This window comes from Chrysochloris asiatica, unplaced genomic scaffold (assembly GCF_000296735.1).
Source record: "Chrysochloris asiatica unplaced genomic scaffold, ChrAsi1.0 scaffold00034, whole genome shotgun sequence".
Taxonomy (NCBI): domain Eukaryota; kingdom Metazoa; phylum Chordata; class Mammalia; order Afrosoricida; family Chrysochloridae; genus Chrysochloris; species Chrysochloris asiatica.
Window position 1 is genome coordinate 11,820,593 of NW_006408552.1, and position 23,250 is coordinate 11,843,842.

The 23,250-nt window shown below is 44.0% G+C and overlaps 1 protein-coding gene across 1 annotated transcript; it reads left to right on the forward strand.

Moving 5' to 3' along the window:
* The first annotated feature begins 11,151 nt into the window (after positions 1–11,151).
* On the forward strand, positions 11,152–21,057 carry PSPH (phosphoserine phosphatase). The gene is made up of 5 exons (XM_006859731.1): positions 11,152–11,305; positions 12,044–12,178; positions 14,942–15,087; positions 17,634–17,782; positions 20,950–21,057. Exons 1-5 carry the CDS (start codon positions 11,166–11,168, stop codon positions 21,055–21,057), a joined length of 678 nt encoding a protein of 225 aa, XP_006859793.1. The 5' UTR covers positions 11,152–11,165.
* The last annotated feature ends 2,193 nt before the right edge of the window (positions 21,058–23,250 follow it).

The following is a 23,250-nucleotide window of genomic DNA, read 5'->3' on the forward strand; positions in this document are numbered from 1 at the left end:
CATCATCAAACAACCAAAGGGTACACCCCGCAAGCCTGCCCCACCTGGGGTACTTTTATAACTAAACTTACTCCGTGCCATCTAGTTGGTTCCAACTCATAGCAACCCTGTATAGGGTTTCCAAGGCTGTAAAATCTTTAGGGGAGTATAAAGTCTCATCTTTTTCCTTCTTTTTCTCATTAAGCAGCTGGTGGGTTTGAACTGCTGATCTTTCACTAGCAGTCCAGTGCTTATCCTACAGCACCACTAGGGACCTTTTATGTAAAAATTTATAGACTTCAAACCCCATGGGAACAGTTCTACCCTGTCCCCTATGATGTTAGCTGGTTTGATTTTGGGTTTGGTTAATTTTTATGCAAGCTAACAGGCATGGTTGTGGTGTATCTTTATGGAAGCAAATTGCTACATCTTTTACCCAGGGAGCGGTTGGTGCATTTGAACTGTCCCCTTTTTGGTTAGCAGCTGAGCACTTAACCTTGACAAATGTTGTTAAGTACCATCGAGTTAATAACCTATACTTTTATATTGCTGGATTTATATGAGTTGGTTGTGACTAACTCATAGGTACTCTGTATAGGGTTTCTGAGGAAACTTTGGTGGGTTTCAGCCACTGACCATGTGGTTAGCAGTTCATTGCTTATTCTACAGCACCGCAGCAGGACTCCTTTATAATCATCACCGTAAGAGAACATTCTCATCTCTCAGGAAAGTCCTCTAGGACCTTTTTCCAGTCATTGCCTCCCACCCACATACCCTTTGTCATGAGGGTATTTCTTTGCATTTTCCAGAGTGAATATCATTGGGACCATACAGAATGGACTCTTGTGCCTGACTTCTTCCAGTTAGTCTAAGAGTTTTTATATTTACCCCCCCCCTTTTTTTTTTTTTGCATGTAACAATAATTCATTGCTAAGTTGTATTCCATTGCAAGAATATACCACAATTTGTTTATCATTCATCTGTTGGATGGGGTATTTGGGCTGTTTCTACTTTGGAGCTATCATGGGCAAAACTGCTATGAACATTCATCAACCAGGCCTTCTGTGAACTTAACACTTTAATTTCTCATGAATAAATCTTCAAGAGCAGCATAGCTGAGTTTTATGGGAAGTCTATGTTTATATGAAACTGCCAAACTGTTTTCCAAAGCAATTGTACCATTTTACATTATTGTCAGTCTCTTAAAATTTATCTTCCTCGTTTGTGAGCTTACTCGTTTGTCTTCTCTTTCGAAATGTGTATTGAAATCATCTGTTCCTTCTTCGATGTGCCTTTTTTTTTATTCCCCCAATGGTATCTTTTAAAGAACAGAACTTTCCGTTTTGATGAAGTCCAGTCTCTTATTTCTTTCTTTTATTACTTGTGATTTTTACATCTTATTTAGAATTTTTTTTGCCAACCTTAATGTTGTATTCATCTTTTGCAGCATAACAAATTGCCTGAGACTTAACATCTTAAAAACATCAAAACATTTATTTTCTTGTAATTACTGTGGGTTAAAACTCTGAGACTAAATAAATTAATAAATCTGGGAGCAGTTTAGTTTTGGTAGTGGTTCTGGATTAGGATCTCTTAAGAGGAAGACCCCCAACGAGATGGATTGCCCAAGTGGCAGCATCGATGGACTCAAGCGTGACAACAGTAGTGAGGTTGGCCCAGGATCTGGCAGTGTTACGTTTTGCTGTGCATAAGGTCGCTATGAGTCGCCACCAACTCAATGGCACCTAACAACAAGAGGGTGTAGTTGACCAGGCCAGAGCTATGCTGTTATGTGAACGTTTAGAAAAAGATCTGCTTCTTACCTGTCAACAGGATTTCATTTCTTTCTTCTTCTTTTTTTAAAGTTTTATTTGTTTTGCTGTTGTTGAGAATATACACAGCAAAATATACACCCAGCCAACCATTTCCACACGTACAAGTCAGTGGCACTAATTGCATTCTTTGAGTTTGTACAGCCATCTTTCACCCTCCGAATGCTTCCTCCCCTGCTAACTTAAAACTTCCTGGCCCCTGACCTGATCTTTCCACTCGCTGTTGTCAGTTTGAGCCCTTCTAGAGAGTTCTTAAAGGAGCGTGATGCTCAAGGCAGACCTGTTTTACTAGTTAAGCCTAACTGTTGTTTGGTTTTAAGAAGACTTCAGGGGATGTTTTTTCGTTTAAAGTTTAAAAATGATTTCAGAGCAGTCATTCTGGGATGGGAATCAGCTCCTGGTGGTTGTTGGATTAAGGACCCCAGTTTCCTTCCTGGCTGTTGGCCAGCAGTCTCTCTTAGGTGGTTGCCTGTGGGCCTCTCCAACCTGGCGGCTGACTTCTCTCAGAGCCAGCATCAGAAGAGTGAGGTCATGCTCAAGATGGAAGCCGCTGCATGCCTTTTTTTTTTTTTTTCAATTTTCCACAACTGCCAAGTAGTATTTCAATATCATAAGCATCAGAGTCATGCCATTTTCAGGTTGGTGGAGCAAAATACAAGGCATTTGTTCAATTCTAAAGTGATTTCATACATGCTGTTTAAACATTTTTTCCCTGGGTGGTACACACAGTTAATAAACTCAGCTTCGGTGTAAAATGTTGGAGGTTTGAGACTACCAAAAGGCAGCTCAGAAGAAAGACCTGGAGCTGTCCTTCTGGGAAATCAGCCATTGAAAACCTATGGAGTATCATTCTACTCTGACACACAGTGAGGCTGCCACAAGTCAGAATTAACTCAATGACAACTGGTGTGTGGTGTATTTTAAACACTAAAAAACAAAACACAGTTAAGTAGCAATGATGAATTCCAGAGAGGAGTTATAGAACATTTTTTTCTTATTTTGTTTTTTTACACAGTTTACTGTGAAGTCAGTGAAGGTTTGCAGACAGGGTCATCAGTTTTGCATTCAACAAAGCATACACTTTGTTTCATCTCAATGACTGCAATCCATGGAACAGGTTTTTTAAAATGAGAACAGTTCTTTTTTTTAGATGTAAATGATTTCAAAGGAGAAAGAGAAAACCATATTCAAAAAACAAATGGAAAGTTCTGTTTGTGCTGATCTGCCATCACGGGCCCATTTTTGGGAGCAGCTGCTTGTGGATGGGGTGGGGTGAGGAGGCAGCTTCCTGGACCTGCCAAGGGATTGGGTTTCAGAACCTGGAGAACTTGTCATTGCTCAGTGGAGTGGAGAAAAATAATGCTAGACTCACAACTCCAGGTTCAAGCCTTGGAGTACATCTTGTACGTGGACAGGAGGAGCAATGCATGCTGCTCAGTTTAGAACATGAGTCAGGGGATACCAAACCCTTTTCTTAGCACTCAGTAAGGAACTGTGTTTGAGCCTTCTACATTTATTTCCTTCCCCTGTAGACATTGGCTTTCCCTTGCCTTTTGCTCCTCATCATTTGCTTTTGTCTTTTTTCCTTCTTCTTTCTTTGATTTAGCATCTTTGCTCACTCCTTGTTAAGGACTCCTGGTGTGGTGATGTTGCCCATCCCTGTCTATCCTGTGTATGCTGTGTATGGAGGGGGTGGGAATGATCTTCGCTGTAAAGATTTGTTCCCTCTTTTGAGCTACTGCATCCATAGGTGTAGGTCAAGTTCATCAAATTGTATCAGATTACTCTTTTTTCCCTCTTCTTTCTTCTTCTAGTCGAGTTCTGATCATCCAGCCATTGAAGCCAGGTCAAGTGGGTATTATCTGCAAGTGTCTAGGCTCTTCTTCTTCTCACAGTCCTCACTGGGTCTTCCTCAATGGAAGACATTGGTAGTCAGAACTTTCGCTGCGGTTTCAGTCCAGAAAAGAGCAGGGAGCGAATTCATCTTTTGGTTAACTCTCGACGCGGGAGAAACGTGAGTCCCCTTGATCTGCTGTTGTTCATGTTTTTTGTGTCTTTGGTTACTGTCTGTCTTTCTGTTCATTAGCAGTTTATGCTTCACCTAATAAAAACAGTTGGCTGCTGAAACCTATCTATGGTGCATGCATATCTCAGGTTCCATAGAGAATACCTTGTTATCATTAAGTCTACTTGCAATGCATTGGACCTCTCGCGATAGTTGCAGGAGGCCATGTTGCAACTCTGGGTTCTTTTGACTTGCCTCTGACCCAGAAGTTCATTCTGCACATTGCTAACACAAGGGCCCCAGGGGTCAGAAACAGACTCACCCCTTACAACCAGAGCCTGTGACCTTCTGACCCAATGAGCCTTGTGCTCTCAGCTCTGCTTGAGCTCCATGACCTTTGTTTAAAAACCCCAAGCATAAACAGTTGCTGTGGTGACGATCCAACTCATGGTGACCCCATGAGTGTCAGAGTACAACTGTGCTCCATAGGGTTTTTCCCCCCTTTTGAACTTTTTGTTGTGAATTGAGTGAAAGTTTACAGAGCAGATCATCACTTTTATAGTCAACAAATCATATACTTTTCTTTACAATGATTTCAATCCCCTTAATAAGTTAAATATGCAATTACCTTATTCACTTTAACTCTATTGCTTCTGCTACTGTTGATTGGTGGATTTGATCCATTTACATGCATTGTAATTATCAATAGGTACGAATTGCATGCTGTCATTTTGTTGTGTGTTTTACTGTGGTTTCTTTGTTCCAACCCAAAACTAAAATGCCTCCCCAGCCCTTCTTCTCCCTCCCTGAAAGAACCATGTGGGAAGGAACCGCAGTCCATTCTCCAGTGTTGATTTTCTTAGCGTGAATTTCGAATGTACTGAATTTGAATCAGCTGAACTTACTTGACAGATTCTTCTCCTTGTTCCACGATGGCCAGATTTCTTGTTTTTATAGCTGTGACCATTTCGAATCTGCATGAGTTGGGAGTCTCTGTCTTTTGGTAGAGACTGTGAGAACCAAGAAGAGTACAGGAGGCAAGAGCATTTTACAGGTCAGGTTGGATAAACTGTTAACAGCCCATGATTTGCATGGAGATAATGAGGGAAGGTGGCAGTGTTTGGAGTGGTTGATGAAGCAAGATTAACCATGATTGTTGAAACATGGTGAAGGCTCCATGGGGCTCATGTATTCATTCTCTCTGTTTTCGTAGATAAAATACAAATGCTTTCTTTTTTTTAATGCTATATTGTGAATTATGTGATAATTTACATGGGAAAACATTAGTTTTACATTCATTCTATCGTATATCATTTCATTGCCATGGTTACAATCCCCTCCATGCATCATCAATCAACCAAAGGGTATACACTACAAGCCTGCCCCCTGGTCACCAGCACACAGCCCCTCTCCCTCTCTGGGTCTAAAGTCCCCAACTGCTCTCTCTCTCCACGTCATCATCTCCGCCTCCATCTCAGGCATCATTGCTTCTCTGGGTAGGGTCCCCAAATACTTTCTTTTTAAAAGCATCAGCAGGAGGCTGGTCCCTGTGAGGTCGAGATTAAAGATATCCCAAATGTTGGACTTTTCCAATCTCTTTCTTATTACAGATTCCACTCCATTAATCCCTGATAACAGTCACCACTTCTCCTCTCCCTCCCATCCCAGGGTTCTGCAATACAGAACTCACAATTGGTGAGGAAATGGTTCACGTAATTGTGGAGGCCAGCAAGTTTCAAATCCATAGTTCAAAGGTCAGTCTGGGGGAATCTTCTTACCCATGTTGTTTCAGGAGCTCAGGAACCCAAATGGGCAGATCAGACCATAGGTTGTTGATACACAAAGCCACGGGAGCAGGTGAATCAGGTCAGATGATGGGTCTTATGAACTGAAGATCAGGCGTAACAAGCCAGAGTCCAGAGCAAGAGAGAGAACTTTGCCCAAGGATCCCTATGGATTGGACTCAGCCTGTGCCTCCAAGGAAAACTAAGGGTAGTGACTTGAGTCACACACCCTCTAATAATGTGGGGGCATCCTTAGTCCTTAGCCCACCTTACTCACTGCTGTTGTTAAGGGCCGTCGAGTCAGTTCCGACTCAGAGTGACCCTGTGTAGGGTTTCTGAGGAGTGACTGGTGAGTTTGAACCGCTAACCTTGCGGTCCAGTGCTTATCCTATAGTGCCACACCAGGGATCCTACAAATAAATGACCACAAAGAGACTCGAACCCTCAATCTTCTGATCTGGAATCAGATGCCTCATCAAAGATTGTTGTTGTTGTTGTTAAAGTGCTGTCAATTCAGTTCCGACTCATAGCAACCCTATATTGGGCTTCTGAGGCTTTAAATCTTAGTGTGAGCAGAAAGCCTCATCTTTCTCCTGTGGAGTGCCTGGCACCCTTGAACTGTGGACCTTGTGGTTTATGGTCCAGTGCTTACCGTATGGAGCCACCACGCTTCCCACTTACTCCTTGTTAAGTGTTGATGAGTGCCGTTGAATCAGCTTGGACTCATAGTGACCCTGTATAGGGTTTCCGAGGAGTGGCTGGTGAGCTTGAACCGCCGACCTTGAGGTTCAAACCGACCTTGCAGTGCAGCACCTTAATCCTTACTTATTGTTGTTAAGTGCCGTCGAGTCAGTTCTGACTCATAGCAACCCTCTAGAGGGTTTCCAAGGAATGACTGGTGAGCTTGAACCACCAGCTTTGCAGTCAAGCGCATTAACCCACAACGCCACACCAGGAATCCTTACTAGTTCCACCTTAATCCTGTTTGTTAAGTGTCTTAGAGTTGGTTCTGACTCATAGCTACCTTGTATACAGTTTCTGAGGAGCAACTGATGGGTTTGAACCGTTGGCTTTGCAGTTCAAGCTAACCTTGTAGTCGAGTGCTTGGTCTACAGCGCCACACCAGGACTCATCTTAATCTTTGTTGTTGTTGTTGTTGTTAAGTGCTGTTGAGTCGGTTTCAACCCATAGTAACCCTGCATACGGTTTCCAAGGAGCACCTGGTGAGTTTGAACAGCCAATGTTGTAGTTCAAACTAACCGTGTGGTTGAGTGCTTACTTAGTCCCACTGTTAACAACTCATTTCAAAATGGGTCCATAATCACATGTATAGTTAACTGTTCAGTGCCCGTCTCATAGAGACCCTCTATAGGGTGTCCAAGGAACAACTGATGGGTTTGAACTACCAGCCTTGTGATGAAGCAGTCCAGTGTTTATCCTACAGTGCCACAGGCCTAGAGGCTTAGGATTTACAATGCACTGAAGAATGGAGGACCAGGGTTACTATTGGTGGTGGTGGTGATGTGCCGTGGAGTTGGTTCCGACCCATAGCGACCCTGTACAGGGTTTCCAAGGCTATAAATCTTCACAGGAACAGAAAGCCTCACCTTTCTCCCACGGAACTGCTGGTAGTTTCGGACTGCTGACCTTGATGTTAGCAGCCCAATTTGTAACCACTACACTACCAGAGCTCATGACTGTTGTTGTTGTTGTTGTTGTTAAGTGCCATCGAGTCGGGTTCGACCCATAGCGACCCTGTACAGGGTTTCCGAGGGTGTAAATCTTTACGGGAGTAGAAAGCCTCATCTTTCTCCCGCGGAGCGACTGGTAGTTTCGAACCGCTGACCTTAAGGTTTGCAGCCCGATTCGTAACCACTACGCTACCAGAGCTCCTTTCCTTATGACTAGAAGGGTCTTAATAAATAATGTACTGCCCTGTAGATCATCCCTTTTGCTTTTAGCCGTTGGGCCTTTCATACTTGAAATTTCCCACAGGAAACAGTTGAAAAATAGACGTTAATACCTATGCTTTTACAGTGGTGTCATTTTGCGTGTTCACTCAACCCTCAGAATTTAATTATTTACTCCAAATCAGGGCTTTGGGAATTTTTGCTTAGTATCAAGGAGCCTATAACCCAGGAGTAAGGAGCTCTTCTGGTAGTGTAGTCGTTACGAATTGGGCTGCGAACCTTAAGGTCAGCAGTGTGAAACTACCAGCTGTTCCTCGGGAGAAAGATGAGGCTTTCTGCTCCCATAAAGATTTACAGCCTTGGAAACCCTGTACAGGATCGCTATGAGTCGGAACTGACTCCACAGCTCATAACAATAACAACAACATAACCCAGGAGTAGAGATGACATACACTTAGGTAGGTTTGTTATAATTTATAAATTGGAATATTATGAATTCCATATATTAAAACCAGATTTACAGAAAGCAATGTGGAAGTTCTGGGGAGAGACTGTTTCCAGTTGAAGGGACTCAGAGAAGACATAGTGAATTATGGTGGTTGAGCTTTTCCCTTTATTTAATTCAACAAGTACCATTGAATACCTGAAATCCTGGGGTGGCGCTACAGGATAAGTACTGGACTATTAGCAGCAAGGCTGGCAGTTCAAACGCACCATCCACTCCTCAGAAACACTATACAGGGTCACTACAGTTCAATAGGACTTAACAAAAAAATTGAACTCTTTCTATATGCTGGGTAATTTTTTTGTGGTTTATTTCCTTTTAACTTTTTATTGTGATTTGGATGACAGTTTAGAGAGCAAATCAGTTTTCCATTCAGCCATTCAGTTTGCTTTGTGACGTTGATTGCCGTCCACACAATGTAACGGAATTCTCACTGCCTGTCTGTGTGTCCTGTTTCCGTGTGTCCTCTTTCCTATCCCCTCCTGCCTTCTGAGCTTTCTCCCTGAACAAATGCAGCCCTTTGGATCTTGGAGGACTTTTTCTAAGGAATGCGTAGCTCCCTGGTATTACTGTTCACCTTTTAGGTCTGCCTGTCAGCCCGCTGAAACTTGAGCCATCGGGTCTCCTGGTGACGTTTATTGATTTATTGGTTTATTTTTTAACTCAGAAGATTGATAATTTTACTTTCACATGTCCCAATACAAATAAACATAAGCGCCTTTTTCTTTCCCTCACCTCCACTATTGGTGTGGATAAAGCACTGGACCACAAGGTCAGTTTGAACCACAAGGTAGGCAGTTCAAACTCACCAACCACTCCTTGGAAACCCTATACAGGGTTAATATGAGTCGGAATCGATTTGATAGCACTTAACAACAGCAATGCACCACTCCAGAAGTATTCTCTCTTGGATAGAAAGGGGGAGCTAAGCCTTCCTTGTCATGTTGTTGGAAAACACCCAGATCTGCTGAAGAAGTCTAAGAGATATGCAAAAAAGTATAAAGAGACACAAAAAAGCTTCCTTGTCCATCTGTCTGGTCCAGCCACCGAGTGGGCACCATCTTGGGACGAGGGGAGGGGTCTCATCATTGGGGCCCAGGCCTCATTGACATGTGACCTCGTATTTCAGAAGCCGTTCCCACTGGCTTCATGCCATATCCATCTCCTGGTGGCTTTAATCATTGTGTGTTTAACTTCTGGTGTGTATGTATGTCTTTGACCATTCCTCCAAGACTTAAACTATTTCCACTTTCTCATCATCTGGAAGCTAAAGCCCAAACTCTTCAGGCCCACCCAGCGCTCCCTTTGGGTTTGCAGTCTTCATGGCACAGGACTGAGGACAGCCCCCTTGACCGTCCCATGATGGCGCCCTCTCAGCCAGGAGTGACCAGTCCAAATGGAGACATATAGGGCAGCTTCTCTATATTTCGTGTACCATACACGTCTTCAGTGGACTCTGGTGTAGTGCTATAGGATAAGTGCAGGACTGCAAGGTCGGTTTGAACCTCAAGGTCTGCAGTTCAAACTCACCATTCGCTCCTCAGAAGCCCTATACTGGGTTGCTATGAGTTGGAACTGACTCCATGGCAGTTAACAACGACATGCTTCTTCAGCAGCACAGGGCTGCTGCCAGCATGCCGTTTGGCAGCTTCCAGCATGCCGTTCACTCATTCCTCCTCCGTGTGCTCTACTCTCCACCAGCACTCACCTCTCTCTGTGGTGCTCCACCAATTGTCTTCTGACCCCTGGCAACCCCTTCTCCTCCGTGCACAAAGCAATCCCTGTGATTGGTTGCACATCACACTGTGGCGATCCTAGCATTTTCATTGGCTGATTTTTGAAGTAGAGTGACAGGCCTTTCTTCTGAGCCTATCTATAGTCTGGAAGCTCCGCTGAAACCTATTTGGCATCATTGCAACACACGAGCCTCCACCAGCAGACAGGTGGTGACCGCCCATGAGGTGTCCTGGCTGGGAATTGAACCTGGTCTCCCACATGAAAGGCAAGCGTTTGACCACTGAGCCACCACTGCGCCTCCCACCCCCTCAAGAACCCACCCAAAGGACAACTTTCCCTTCAAGATTGAGCTCAAATGCCGATACCTTCTGGAAGTCCACTCTCGTGGTGGTGGCAGTGGTTGTATGCAGTGAGTTGGTTCTAACTCAGCGACTCTGTGTAGGGTTTCCAAGATTGTAAATCTTTACGGGAGCAGAAAGCCTCAACTTTGTCCCCTGGATCTACTCCCGGAAAGTTTGCAGACCAGTAAAAACGTACGAGGTAGTTCTACTCTGCCACATGGGATCACCATGGGTTAAAATCTGTGGCAACCCACGGAGACCTTCACTAGACCAAGCTCTTGAGGGCAGAGTTTGGGTCCCACCCATCACAGTGACTCCAGAGCCAAAAAACCAAACAGTACTGCTGTCGATTCTGATTCATAGCGACCCTGTGGGACAGAATAGGGTCTCCTTAGGGTCTCCAAGAGTGTCAGTCTTTACCCGAGCAGACTGCTACGTCTTTCTCCTGTGGAATGGTTGCTGGGTTCAAACAGGCAAGCTTTCACTTAGCAACCCCACCCTTAACCCACTGCACCAGCAGGGCTCCATTGGTAGTGGTGGTGGTGATGTGCCGTGGAGTTGGTTCCAACTCATAGTGACCCTGTATAGAATTTCTGAGGCTGTAAATCATTACAGGAGTAGAAAGCCTCATCTTTCTTCTGTGGAGCCACTGGTAGATTTGAACTGCTGACCTTGCAGTTAGCAACCCAGTTCATAATCCACTACGCTACCAGGGCTCCTTTGTTGTTGTTATGTGCTGTTGAGACCGTTCTGACTCATAGTGATCCTGTATAAGGTTTCTAAGGAGCAGCTGATGGGTTTGAACTGCCGGCATTTCAGTTCATAGTCCAGTGCTGATCCTACAGTGCCACACCAGGAGTCCAGGACTCCTTTACAAGGTGCTTAATATGTGTTGAAAGTGGACCAAGTCCCGGAGCATGTGGGTGACCTGCTTATGTGGGTGACACCAACTTGGATATAAATCTAGGATTAGTAGATGGGGGTTAGTGGGTAACAATGGACCTTCCTAAGAACCTGTGTTCTGTTTCGGAACACCTGTCTTTTCTCTCGTAGGAAGGAACTTCTTCCAAGTATGGTGTCCCACTCGGAACTTAGGAACCTTTTCTGTTCGGCTGATGCCGTGTGTTTTGACGTCGACAGCACCGTCATCAGAGAAGAAGGGATTGACGAACTGGCCAAATTCTGTGGCGTTGAGGACGCGGTGTCAGAAATGTAGGCGCGGTATCTGTTCAGTATATGGAATACGGGAGGGGGACCCAAGATAGAGTGACTGTGGATGAAAGGCTAGACCAGAGCCATGGTTCTCCTATTTTAGTCCCTGGCTAAGGAAACGACCGGTTAGTACTGACTTGATAGTACTTGTTATCCATTCATCCATTGATAGAAAGATTGTGCATAAGCTTCCAGTCTATCAATATGGGTAAGACATGCTGTTAGCTTGGCGGGCGATGATGGCAGTCACTGGCCAAAGACAACGGTCTGGGAAGCCTCCAAGTAGGTGAAAGTGTGGCGTTAGTGGTTTACTGGGCAGCTGGTTCTGGGTCAGAGCCTCTCCCACCAGCCTTCTCGCCGGCCCTCCTTCATTTCCTCTGCAACTGTCCCCAAGGCTGCTTGCAAGCACCAGATCATGAACCATTTCATGCTCAGCTGCATCTGATGCAAGCATGCCCCCAAACTTCAGAGTTCTTTCTTGGTTTACAAAAGCTCAGGGCTTCCAAGAAAGAAACCTGTGGCTAGGGTGTGTGGTGGTCTCAGTTCACTAGATGGTTCATTTGTAGACACAGAGCCCCCAAACCTTCATGTGATTCTCCAGCAGACTACTCATGATGTGGGCCCAGGGCGGTGTAGCACGTAGAGTGCAGCTGGGCTCCTCGTGGTGGACATTGGGAGGGATGGGAAGGGAAAGGCTGGGAACTGGGGACTGACCTGACTGTCGAATTTTCCTTCTAGGACACGGCGGGCCATGGGTGGGGCTGTGCCTTTTAAGGCTGCCCTCACTGAGCGCTTAGAGCTGATCCGGCCCTCTAGGGAACAGGTGCAAAGGCTGTTGGCAGAGCACCCTCCACACCTGACCCCCGGGATAAGGTAAGAGGCTCCAGGCTGTGGTTAAATACCATTTCTCCACCAGCGTGTCTTCCTGAGAGTGCCTCACATGAACTTGAGAACTCCCACCTGTGTGGTGCTCGTCACACTTGTGTATGGTCTCATCTGTTTGTCTGTCTAGACCCCACCCACATCTGCCCTCTCTCCCTTGGTGGGCTCTGAGGCAAATGCTGACACTTTCTTTCTTTTGACTGAAGACTTTCACTCTGCAAAATGGACGTTGATTATCATCTGTCCTGAGACTCTACTTTGTCTCACATAATGGGGGCGTGGGTGGGACAGAGCTGTGTGACCTCGTTTCCTAACACAGCCCTTCCATTTCTAAGCATTCAGGCAGTCCCCAGGTTACCAAAGGGCTCTGTCTCTAATTGTGTCTGTAAGAACTAGTAGGTGACGGCATACCATTATAAAATAGATACTTGAGGGAGAGAGAAAGGAATAGCTAGAAATAGCACAATAGAAAGTTTGTAAGTCCGTCTTCTGTCTATAACTGATTGGAATACCTAAAATGGAGCTACAATGGGCCCAGTGAAGGAGGCTTCCTGAGGAGCCTCTGCATTACATAAGACCATTGGTGGAATCCTGGACCCCATCCAAAATCTTCTGAGGTGGGAAATTTCCACTGGAAAGGACAAGCAGAGCAGCCTGGAGCGGCTAGAAGAACAGAAGATACTTCTTGAAAGAAAGACCAACAGGAAAAATACAAAACAGTAACGGCAGTCCGACTGATTACTACAAAAACAAGCAAGTTGCTCATTCAGGAGACATCAAGGCAAGCAGTCAGGTCCCCTCAGGACAAACCCCTTCCAAGACTGAGACTCAAGGGGAATAGACGAGCAGACATGTGCTCTGACTGGTGACCATGTTGGTCACCAATAAGGGGACGTGAGGGAAAAACAGCAATGAAGCTGTGAGCTAAGTCCAACCATGTTCAATACACTCCTGTGAACCCGGGTGGAGACCAGCAGTTTGGCAAAACCTGGGACTCCTGGGCCCAGAGTCAGTGACATAGCCACAGAGGACTAGAGTGGAGAGTGAAGCATCCAGCTGATAAGAAGAGAGGGCATATGCACAAGAACACCCACACTTGCAGATAATACCCACTTGATCTGACTTCAATGACTGGATGACCAGAGCTCAACTAGAAGAAGAAAGAAGAGGAAAAAAAGAGTAATCTGATACAATTTGATGAACTTGACCTACACCTGTGGATGCAGTAGCGCAAAAGAGGGAACAAAATCTTTACAGCGAGGATCATTCCCCACCCTGTCAATACACAGGTTAGACAGAGATGGGCAACTTGGACTTTGGATACCCCAAATGTGGGGTGGGGGGGCTACAAATGCAAGAAGTGACTGGCTTATAAACTTTCAAGAGGGAGCCTAGATCCAGAGGGTGCAGAGGAAGGTAGAATCTCCACTGAGTAGTATCTAATCTGTCTGGGCGGGGCTGATGAAAGGAGATGGGGATAGTACTTATGTGGTACAATAGTGAATAATTACTATCAGGACTGAGGTGAGGGTTGGAAATGTAAAGGTAGATGTTTTGTAGCAAAAGAAGGGGAGTGGTTGACTTTGCAGACTAGGATAGGAGGTCCCTGGGACCATCAAGGGAGAAGAGCTGGAGTGAGGGACCCTACCCAGAGAAACAATGACGCCAGAGACGGAGGCAGAGACAATGACATAGAGAGATGGAGCAGCTGGGGGCTCTAGACCCAGAGAGGGAAAGGGGCTGTGTGCTGACGACCCAGGGACAGGCTTGCAGGGTATACCCTTTGGTTGGTTAATGATGCATGGAGGGAATCGTAACCATGACAATGTAACGATATACAACAGGAAGAACGTAAAGCTAATGTTCTCCCATGTAAACTATCACATAATTCACAATAAAACATTAAAACAACAACAACTGGTAGGTGAATTGGAGCAGGTGCATGCAGTTCTTGTTTAGCTTGTTTTAGTGATTTAAAAGCTGCAAGTACAGGGGGTAATGACGATTGAGAAGAAGAATTTGTTGTGAGTGTGGATTGGTTGAGTCCTTTCTAATAATTTACATAATACTAAAGGGAAAATAGATGTTGTCTGTAAACTGGATGTTTGTAACCTGAGGACTTCCTGTATTTAGATCCAAACCCCCAAACCAAATCCACTGCTATCAAATCAATTCTCAGTCACAACAACCGTACAGGACAGAGCAGAACTGCTCCCTAGGGTTTTGGAGACAATCTTCACAGGAGCAGACAGCCTTGTCTTTCTTCCTTGCTGCTGCTGCTGGTGGGTTTGAATCACCTACTTGTGGGTAGAAGTCCAGTGCTTACTCTACAGCACTACCACGGCTCCTCTGTATTCAGATTAATGATGTTTTTACAACACAGTTGCCAATGAGTAGATTCCAACTCAGGACGACGGCCCATGTGTCTCAGATGAGAACCACGCTCCATAGGGTTTTCAGTGGCTGATTTTTTGGGCAGTAGATTGCCAGGCCTTTCTTTCACAGCACCTGTAGGTAGACTTGAACTGGTTCCAGTCTTTTGGTTAGCAGCTGAGTGAGTTGAATGTGAGCACCACTCAGAGACTCCAGAAGAGCATGTTAAACATTAATTCACCAGGCAATGTACCTGCGGTATATATATTCCGGAGGGTGGGATAGAAATTATAAATGTTATATATTAGTTTGTTTTTTACCTTTCATTTTTTTCTCTTTGGCACTAATCAGTGCTTGGTATTTTATGTTTTATTCTTCTAGGGAGCTGGTAAGTCGCTTACATGAGCGAAATGTTCAGGTTTTCCTAATATCTGGCGGCTTTCGCAGCATTGTGGAGCACGTCGCTTCAAAGCTCAGTATCCCAACAGCCAACGTATTTGCCAATAGGCTGAAATTCTACTTTAACGGTAAGACTTTTGATGCAATTTTTCCCTTTCTTTTCAGTTTCAGCATTCAGTAGTCCATTGGCTTGCAATGTAAGTGGGATCGCATCTGACTTAGATGTTGACATAAATCTTCCTTCTGAGAACTTTTGCTCTGCAAAACAGACTTCAGTCATCAACTGGCCTTTATGGGAGTAAATAGTCTCATCTTTCTCCAGTGGAGCAGCTGGTGGGTTTGAACTGTTGTCTTCTCAGTTAGCAGCCCAACACATAATCCACTGCAACACCAGGACTTCTTAGTCTAGCCTTCCATTAACCCACTGCCATCGAGCCGGTTCCAACTCACTGCCACCCTATATCAGATTTCAGAGGAGCAGCTGGTGAGCTTGAACCACTGACCCTGAAGTTCAAACCAACTTTGCAGCCCAGTGCATTAATCCACAGCGCCATACCAGGTGTCCTCCTTGGGTGGTACAAATGATTAATGAGCTCAGCTGCTAACTGAAAGTCTGGAGGTTCGAATTCACTAGATGTACCTCAGAAGAAAGGTCTGGTGATCTACTTCCAAATAATCAGAAAATGAAAACTCTATGGAGCACAGTTCTCCGTTCCATGTGGGTCGTCCCAAGTTAGAATTGCCTTGATGGCAACTGGTGACTGGTAGCTCATGTATTTAACCTCAGGAAGTTCATTAGGTTAACAAGTCACTGAAGTGTAGCTGGCTTTGGGGTAGCTTCGAGGTCTCTGCTGTGGCCCCAGTTAAGTTTTGTTTGGGGTTTTTCCCCCCAGTTACAGTGTTACATCATCTCAGAATGTCTCTAATTATTTCTGGTGGGGAGGGCAGGAGGATGGACTGACACCCTCAAAGCCAAATAACAGGATTTCACATTTAAAAATATGTTTAATAGGATATTTTCAAAGAGGTCTGTAGATTGAGAATATTGAAAAAAGAGGGGACAGAGGATGAGTGTGGTAAATATTCTTAAGAAAGGACTGTTGTTGTTATGTGCCGTGGAGTCGGTTCTGACTCACAGCGACCCTGTACAGGGTTTCTGATGCTGTAAATCTTTACGGGAGCAGAAAGCCTCATCTTTCTCCCATGGAACAGCTGGTAGTTTCGAACTGCTGGCCTTGAGGTTCGCAGCCCAATTCGTAACCACTATGCTACCACAACTCTTGAAGAAAGGACTGGACTGGTCCAAAACAAGATGGAATCTCTTCTTAGGCAAGAATTTATATTAACTATTTTTAAATTAACATATTAGTATTCCATGGTGTTCTGCTACTGTGAAACAGTTTGGGAGGCTAAGAAATAAAACGAATTTACTCAAAGGTGTTTAGAACCTCATAGAGCAACCTCTGGAGCCTCTGAATGGTTCACGTGGGGCTGCTAACCAAAAGGTTGGAGGTTCGAGTCCACCCAGAGGGTCTTGGGAAGTAAAGGCTGGCGAGTTATGTCTTTAAAAAATCAGCACCTGAGAACTCGATGAAGATAAAAACTTCAAAAAACAAAAGCAAAACTTCCACCAAGTCACAATCGGAGCACTGGTGGCACTGTCGGACAAGCACTGGACTACTATCCACAAGGTCGGCAGCTCATACTCAGCAGTAGTTGCTCTGTGGGAGAAAGATGAGGTATTTTGTACCTGTAGGGTGAAGTCTCAGAAATCCTATACAGGGCCCTATGAGTTGGAATGAATTTGATGGCAGTGAGGGTTTTTTTGTTTGTTTATTGAAAACTATGGAGAGAAAAATATTTTTTAAAAAACCTTTCAACCGAATGTAAAACTAATGTTCTCCCATGTAAACTATCATATAATTCACAATAAAACACTAAAACAAAACAAAACCTTTCACCCAAATAACAATAAAAAGGTTTACAAAATAGAGAAAACTCTATGGAGCATAGTTCTGGCCTCAAACACTGGCGGTTGCCATCCATGAGTTGGATTTGACCCCGTGGTAACTGGTACAGTTCCCTTTATATTGTTGTGAAGTGCTGTCAAGTTGGTTCTGACCCATAGTGACCCTGTATACGGTTTCCGAGGAGTGATTGGTGAGCCTCAACTGCCAAACTTGCGGTTCAAACCGACTTTACAATCCAGCGCATTATATGAGAGGCATTTATATAATTTAAAAACAAAGCTTTTCTATTTGAAGAACTATGTGTTGGATCCCAGCTGGGTGACTGCCCTGGGGGCCATTTTTAGCCTTTTCTGAGACATGTAGGTGTGTGCTGCTGTAAGTTAAGCACTGGACTGCTAAACACAAATTCATCAGTTCAAACCCAACTATATGGGTTTGCTATGAGTTGAAACCAAATCGAGGGCATGTTAAGTAACAACAGCACATCGTCTGCGAGTGTTGGTATAGCTCTAGAGGATAAACACTGGACTGCTAACTGCAAGGTTGGTGGTTCAAACCCACCACCCTAATCCTCGGAAAGCCTCTAGAGGGTTGGTCAGAACTGACTCAAAAGCCCTGAACAATAAAAGTCGTCTATGTAAATTACTGGAGCTGGCTTTATGTCATTACTGTGGGTTTTATACTATCGTCACTATTCTTTGCAGGTGAATATGCAGGCTTTGATGAGACACAGCCAACAGCTGAATCTGGTGGGAAAGGAAAAGTGATTAAATTTTTAAAGGAAAAGTATCATTTTAAGAGAATAGTTATGATTGGAGACGGGGCCACAGACTTGGAAGCTTGTCCTCCTGCTGTATGTATATGTATAATTTTTTTTAAAGCTTTTATTGTAAATTGAGTAATAGTTTACATGGGAGAACATCAGTTTTACACTCATCCTATCATATTTTGTTTCACTGCAATGATTACAGTCCCCTCTGTGCATCATCATTCAACAATATTTGCTTCTATTCCCTCTGTTTTTGTTTCTTGTTTTGGATGTACACCAAAACACTCAGGAATATATAATCATCTAAACAACAAAGGGCACATTCTGCAAGCCTGCCTCCTGGCCACCAGCACTCAGTCCCTCTCTTTCCATGACTCTAGAGTCCTCCGCTGCTCTCTCTCTCTCCATGTCTCCATCTCTGCCTCCATCTCTGGTGTCACTGCTTCTCTGGTTAGGGTCTCATGTTCCACTTATGCTCTTCTCCCTTGATGTTCCTAGCTGCGTGCATTCCACAAAGGACGTTGCTTTCCTTATCTCATTAGAACACAAGGAGACCAGACCAGAACTGTAGCCTTAAACATTTTTTCCACCTTGTTTCCTGTGATAAAAAAATAGTCGCTGTCTATGTAATCAAGGAATCGAAAATGATTAAAGACTCTTGATATTTTTAATGTTTACTTGAGTCAGTTTGAGACAACATGTACTTAGGTAATATCACAGGTGTGAAATGGACCAAGTAGTGGACCTCAGGGCCAGCATAATGACGAGTGTTGTAGTTGTTGGCTACTGTCAAGCCAGCCCCTGAAGCATGGTGACTCCATGTACAATGGAACAAAATGCAGCTAAGTCCTATACCATCCCCATGGTTCATGGTGACCCATAGGGTTTTCAATGGCTGGCTTTTGGAAGTGGTTCTCCAGGTCTTTCTTCCTACCCATATTGGTCTGGAAGTTTTGCTGAAACCTTTTCAGTATTATAACAACCCACAAACCTCCGCTGATAGACACTTTATTGTCTTAGGATGGCTGACACAGGAAGGAGCAAGATCAGTAAGGAAGCTGAGTTAAGAATCTAGTTATGTCCCCCTCCCCATCATCCCACCCCTGTTGTTGTTGTTGTCAGGTGCCATCGAGTCGGAACCGACTCATAGCGACCCCATACACAGCAGAACGAAACAATGTCTGATCTTGGGCCAACCTCACTACCACCGCCACACTTGACGCCATCAATGATGCTACCTGGCTGATCCATCTCGTTGGGGGTCTTCCTCTTTTACTCTGACCCTCCAACTTACCCAGTATGACATCCTTCTCCAGTGACTGTTCTCTCCAGACAATGTGTCCAAAGTATGAGAGATGAAGCCTAGCCATCTTGGCCTCCAAGGAGCACTCTGGTTGCACTTCTTCCAAAACAGATCTATTGGTTCTTTTGGCAGTCCATGGCACTTTCAATATTCTCCTCCAACACCACAACTCAAAGGCATCAATTCTTCTACGGTCTTCCTTATTCACTGTCCAGCTTTCGCATCCATATGAGGTTACTGAAAATACCATGGCTTGGTTCAGGTGCACCTTAGTCCTCAAGTTGACATCTCTGCTCTTCAACACTTTAAAAAGTTCCTGTGCAGCAGATTTGCCCAATGCAATACGTCGTCTGATCTCTTGACTGCTGCTTCCGCGAGTGTTGATAGTTGATCCAAGAATGAAGTCCTTGACAACTTCAATCTCTTCTCCATTGATAAGAATGCTGTTTATTGGTCCAGTGGTGAGGATTTTTGTTTTCTTTACATTGAGTTGTAATCCATACGGAAGGCTGTGCTCTTTGATCTTCATCAGTAAATATTTTAAGTCCTCTTCACTTTCAGCAAGCAAGGTTGTATCTTCTGCATATCTCAGGTTGTTAATAAGTCTTCCTCCAATCCTGATGCCACATTTTTCTTCATAGAACCCAGCTTCTCGTATTATTTGCTCAGCATACATATTGAACAAGTATGGTGAAAGAACACAACCCTGTCGCACACCTTTCCCAATTTTAAAACACAGTGTTCCCATGCGCTGTTCGAACAACTGCCTCTTGGTCCACCCCTGTAGTATGCAAATAAAAAGGAAGGGAAAGGGCAAGTAAAAGAAAACTGTACTTTTAAATTATGTGTCTATCTTGCCAGAGAAAGAGAAAATACCATTTTAAAAGACCATTGACAAAAAAGAAGGCATCATTTCATAGAATTAGTAAGATGTAACTTTATAAACAGGGAGCCCCTGGGTGACACAATTATGATCGGCTGCCAGTCAAAAGTTTGTTGGTTCTAGTCTACCCAGAGGTACCTCAGAAGAAAGGTCTGGTGATCTGTTTCTGAAACAGTCAGGCCCTGAAAGCCCTATGGAGCACAGTTCTACTCTGATACACATGGGATCGCCATGTGTCAGAATCAACTCAATGGCAGCTGTGTGTTTTTAAAACTGTAAACAGCTTCAATGATGAAAAGTAAAGTTCTGCCACCATATCAGGTCTCTTGTCTCTTTTGGTCCAGAATGAGATCCTGGCATATACCCTGAGGTGGATATCTGGTCCTAATGCGAATTCCAGGTCCCGAGGTTCTCCCACTGTTCTTTGTGAGACATGGCTATGACTACCAGCTTAGAACTCAGACATTCTCATCAGGTGACGTGTGGTCACCGTTCTGTGAACATTTGTCTTGGTTCTCGGGGGGCAGGGACAGACTCTTACCCTTTTCCCAAGCCCTCTACAGTGCTCAGTGCTGAACCATTGCCATAGTGCCTGTCTCTGACTTGTGTGTGAGCCAAGGGGTGTCTCTTCATGTCACAGTTCAGGGAGGGCACCCAGTGAGCCTGGCATCACCTATTCCCACAGTTTTCATTCAAACCAGAAACTTAATGAAAACAGGGAGGACCACACTCCTAAGAACTATCAGCCATCCGAGATCCAAATGTTAGTATTTATCTAGGGAGAAAGCTCAGAAGGTAGGAAGAGACAGGAAAGAAGGACAAGTGGAAGTGAGAAACACAGGGAGGAAGCGGGAAGAGGACTGTCCCACTGCATTCAGCACCACAAATCAAAATGGGTGTATGAATTGTTGAATGGAAAATCAATGTGCCCTGTAAACTTTCACCCAAACCACAGTAAAAAGTTAAAACAAACCAAACAAACAAGACAAAGATTTATTGCCTGCTCCTACTGAAACTGTTTTTAAAAAGCTATTTCCTTTTTTTTTTTTTTTTTTAATGTTTTAGGATGTTTTCATTGGATTTGGAGGAAATGTGATTAGACAACAAGTTAAAGATAGTGCCAAGTGGTACATCACCGATTTCGTGGAGCTTCTGAAAGACCTGGAGGAATAATGTCAATTTGTGGACAGCTAACAACTTCAGATAAATTTTTACCAGTGAAACGGATTCATGCTGTTGGTTTAGAATTGTCAGTTACAACTTGATATACAAATTTGGTGCTGATTATTTGTACTTTTTAGTAAACTACAGGGAGGGCACCAAGAAAATTCTTTTTTAAAAAAACTTTAATTCAAGTATTTTCATGACCATTAATTTGTTACTTAATTGCCTGGAGAATTTTATAATCTGAATTCTTGATGTATGTTCCAGGGTATATTTTTATCTGAAGTCTTTTAAAGATGGATAATCAATTAGCTCTTGGAAATATGGATTAGGCAGCTGTAAGTGGATATTGGTGTCCCCTTTGCTATATAAATAAAAATGTATCCATGTTTCAGAACAGATGTGTGGAATTTTCAATTTTGCCTCTCACTGACTTTGACTCAATATTTCAGGTAGTTTAAATAGATATAACTTCCAGGCCAGGAATAGATCCAGGACTCTCCTTAGTGCCTGTTATTCCTGGATGGCACAAATGTTTAAGCACTCGGCTGCAAACTGAAAGGCTAGAGGGTTGAACCCACCCAGAGGTGCTGTGGAAGAAAGCCCTGGCAATCTAGTTCCAGGAAAAAAACAACAGCTGTTGAGAAGCTTATGGAGTGCAGTACCACATGGATACACATGGGGTCACCATGAGTCAGGATCAATGTGATGGCAACTGGTTTGTTGTTTTTTAGTGTTGATGTCCAGTGGTGGTCACTGTGTCTCCACCATACACTCTGTGTCCCCCTCTCAGCGCTGAGCCAAAGGGTCAGATGTTCTTTTTTACCTCTCAGAAACCTTATCACATTTTATTGTGAATAAGTTTTCCAAGACTAATCTTTACAAGCCTCATCTTTCTCCTATGGAGTTGCTGGTGGGATTGAACTTCTGACCTTTTGGTTAGGAGCCTAATGCCAAACTCACAGGGTTCCCAGTGTTTATTTATTTTTTAACAATGGAGGCTTAAATCAAATGCTAACCTTTAAAAGTGGGTACTGGCAAACTGTCCCTCATCTGATTAATCAGTTATGCTTGTTAGTAATCGCATGCATGAGCCCTGGATATCCACAGATAAATGTAAAAACCTTCCCTAAAAGCCGAGACTGTAAATTCCAAAAAGGCAAAGTTTCCCCCATTCCCCCACCCCCCAAAAAAGCTAAAGAGGATAGAGAGAAAACACTCTCTATGATGATGTATGGAGGGGATTATAATCAATGTAATGAAACAAGTCATATGAATGGTTGAATGTGAAACTGATGATGTGCCCTGTAAACTTTCACTCAATCCACAATAAAAACCTTAAAAAAAAAAAAAAAAAAAAGTGGGTACTGAAAATCACATGAAATCAAAGAAATAACAAACTTGAGGAACCCCAACTGAAGATCAGCACTTTCTGTCTATGAATTATGAAATAACCCCAAACAGCACGCATGATCCATTTCTTGTTTATAGCTGACTTGAAAAAGACCTTCAGGGCACATTCGCTCCCCTTATTTCCCAGCAGTCACCAAAACAGGGAAATTTCACAACAACGTCTCAGTCTAAGCTTCTCAACCCTTTCTGATGGGAAAATGGGGGGAGGAGGCGGGTACCAGCTTAGGAGGCAGCATGCTTGGAACATATTGGATAATTAAGTAGAAAATGCCACCAGATGTTAATACTGGAAATCATTTGAAAAACTTATAATTGAGTCAGACAATTGAAGCAGGCCAAAGAATAAAATCGGAGGAATTCGATTTCCTTCAAAATCGGGGTTTTCTGTAGGAGATACATGAAGTAGGTCTGGTGACATTGAAAATAAACTCACAAACAAAGAGGCGGTTGTTTCATTATTGGTGAACACTTGCTGGCAAGGCTCCTAGGAGCTGCTTTGTGGCATTTGTACGCTCAGGAGTGCATGCTGGAGCAAGATCGGGCAAGCCAGGGCTGGGGAAAGCCTGCAGCGCCTGCCACCCACGGGTAGGGGCCTGAAGAGAGTGGGAATCTCAGCTCCTGAGAAATCGCCCACTGTGCCCACATCATCACCCATCACCCAGCCCTTCCTCTGCCACCCTCTCCATACAAAAAAAAGCCTGCACAATTGCTTCTTTGTTGCCTTAGTGGGGTGAGTTTTACATGACGACGTAACTACCACCTCTACTGCTTTTTGAATCTTGGATTTGC